The 2,105-nt window shown below is 39.3% G+C and overlaps 1 protein-coding gene across 1 annotated transcript; it reads right to left on the bottom strand.

Moving 5' to 3' along the window:
- Window positions 1–732: 732 nt before the first annotated feature.
- LOC102859402 (olfactory receptor 2A12-like) lies at window positions 733–1,680 on the bottom strand. The gene has a single exon (XM_006886538.1). The coding sequence runs from the start codon at window positions 1,678–1,680 to the stop codon at window positions 733–735; it is 948 nt and encodes a 315-aa protein (XP_006886600.1).
- Window positions 1,681–2,105: the final 425 nt, after the last annotated feature.

Here is a 2,105-nt window from a genome sequence, read left to right as displayed (position 1 = left end):
GATCACAATCCACACATGCCACACTGCCTCGCCATATTTCCAATTCCCACTACTTTTTCCCCCCTATCATTTCTTGCTTTCTAATTTTTTTCTTGTGCAGATGATGTCCTTTAGATTTTAAATGGTTGATTGTACTAGGGCGTAGAAATCTCAAGAGAGTTATTATTTTCCTTATAAGTTTGTATATTGTTTGGTCAAAAATTTAAACATATAGGTAAGTTCAGTTCCAGCCTTTGAGATCCACTGATGACCATAGTCTCAAGAATTTTGTACATTTCCATCTTACTAGTGATCCCAGATTTTTTACAATTGTGAATATGTTTCATATTTTCTCCCGTCTAGTTCTTCTGGCTAAAAACAGATTTTAAGAGTCAATTTTTTTTAACTACTTTTCCATTTCATTTTATCATAAGAATAGCACATTCCAGGTAGGAGTCATTCTTCAGTCTCATCAGAGACTACAAAGGCCACTGTCACATTAGATTGGTAAAGACTATGAGCAATGTATGAATCTTTGCCACTGCTTTACATCAGTCAGGTACTTGAGATTCTTGTTTCAGCACCATAAAGCAACAAGTTGATGAGTACAGTCAGGTTGGCTCCATGTGTAACATTTATTCCACTGGTTAAGTACTATCTTGACTCAACTATATAATTTTGATTGTAAACACTGTTCCTCTGCTCTCATTGGATATTCCACTTCTTGTACTTCTTGCTTCTTCTAGGTCCCGTTCACCAGGCCACCCTATTACACTTCATCATCTTGAGAAAAGCTCCCTTAATGTCCTTGTTCCTCAGGCTATATACTATAGGATTGAGCAAAGCCGTGAAGACATTGTAAAAGAGTGAGATCTGCTTGTCACGTTCAGGAGAATAGCTAGAATTTGGCCTCAGGTAGATGTATATAGCTGGAACATAAAAGAATATGACTGCAGTCAGGTGGGAAGCACAAGTGGAGAAGGCCTTGAAACGGCCACTGATGGACTTGATCTTGAGAATAGCCAGAACAATATGGATGTAAGATATCAAAATGATAAAAAGTGGGGTAACATCCACAAACACACTCATTACAAAGTCTATCATTTCAATAATGTGGGTATCCATGCAAGCCAAGCTCCTTACTGAGGGGCTTTCACAGAAGTAGTGGTTGACAATATTGGGCCCACAGTAAGGCAAACTCATGGTGAAGAAGGTGTGAATCAGAGAGAAAAAGGAACCACAAATCCCTGTCCCAGCTGCCAATATTGTGCATATTTTCCAGCTGAGGATAATGGTATAACGTAGTGGGTGACAAATAGCTACATATCTGTCATAGGCCATGACCACAAAGAAGATGCATTCTGTGAGACTCAGGGAACCAAACACATACATCTGTATCCAGCATGCAGCAAAAGAAATTGTCTTCGAATGAGCAAGAAGATGTACCAGCATTTGAGGCATAGTGGTGGTGACATACCCCATGTCTAAAAAGGAGAGGATACAGAGAAAGAAATACATGGGAGTGTGAAGATGAGAGTCCAGGCAGATCAGAGTGACAATGAGCCCATTGCCTAGGATTGAGCTGAGGTACAGGAGAAGGAAGACAAAGAAGAGAATCCTGTTGGAGACTGGGTCACTGGAGAAGCCAAGCAGGATAAATTCAGAAACCCAGCTTTGGTTCTGCTCTGGAGGAAGCCTCATAGTAAGACCTGTAAGAAAATGACATTATATAAATATCATTGAAAGTATGGTAGCCTGGCAAGATTACCAAATCTTCAAGAGAACCTAATCCCACATTCTAATCCGACTATTCGTTGTTCAGGGCTCATTAGTAGGAGGATTTTATACTGGCATGGCTCTCTTTCTATCTCCCTAGATTCCCATGAAAACTTCATTAGATGTCTGTAAGACCAATTAAATATCTATCATGAAGTATAATGCTATTAGTGATAGGACAATATTCACACATATACGAGGAAGACCTGTTAATGCAATTAGTCACATGTACTCACCTATGAGTCTGAACCAACTCAACAGCACCTACCGTCACATACATTTCCTCAGATATACGTGTGTCCTTGTGGAGCATATTTTAATGCCTGCGACTTTTTAATGTATATAAACAA

The sequence above is a fragment of the Elephantulus edwardii genome, unplaced genomic scaffold (assembly GCF_000299155.1).
Source record: "Elephantulus edwardii isolate Elephantulus edwardi_28Jun2011 unplaced genomic scaffold, EleEdw1.0 scaffold00049, whole genome shotgun sequence".
NCBI lineage: Eukaryota > Metazoa > Chordata > Mammalia > Macroscelidea > Macroscelididae > Elephantulus > Elephantulus edwardii.
The sequence above is the reverse complement of the archived record's forward strand: the minus strand, read 5'-3'. Positions and strand labels throughout refer to the sequence as shown.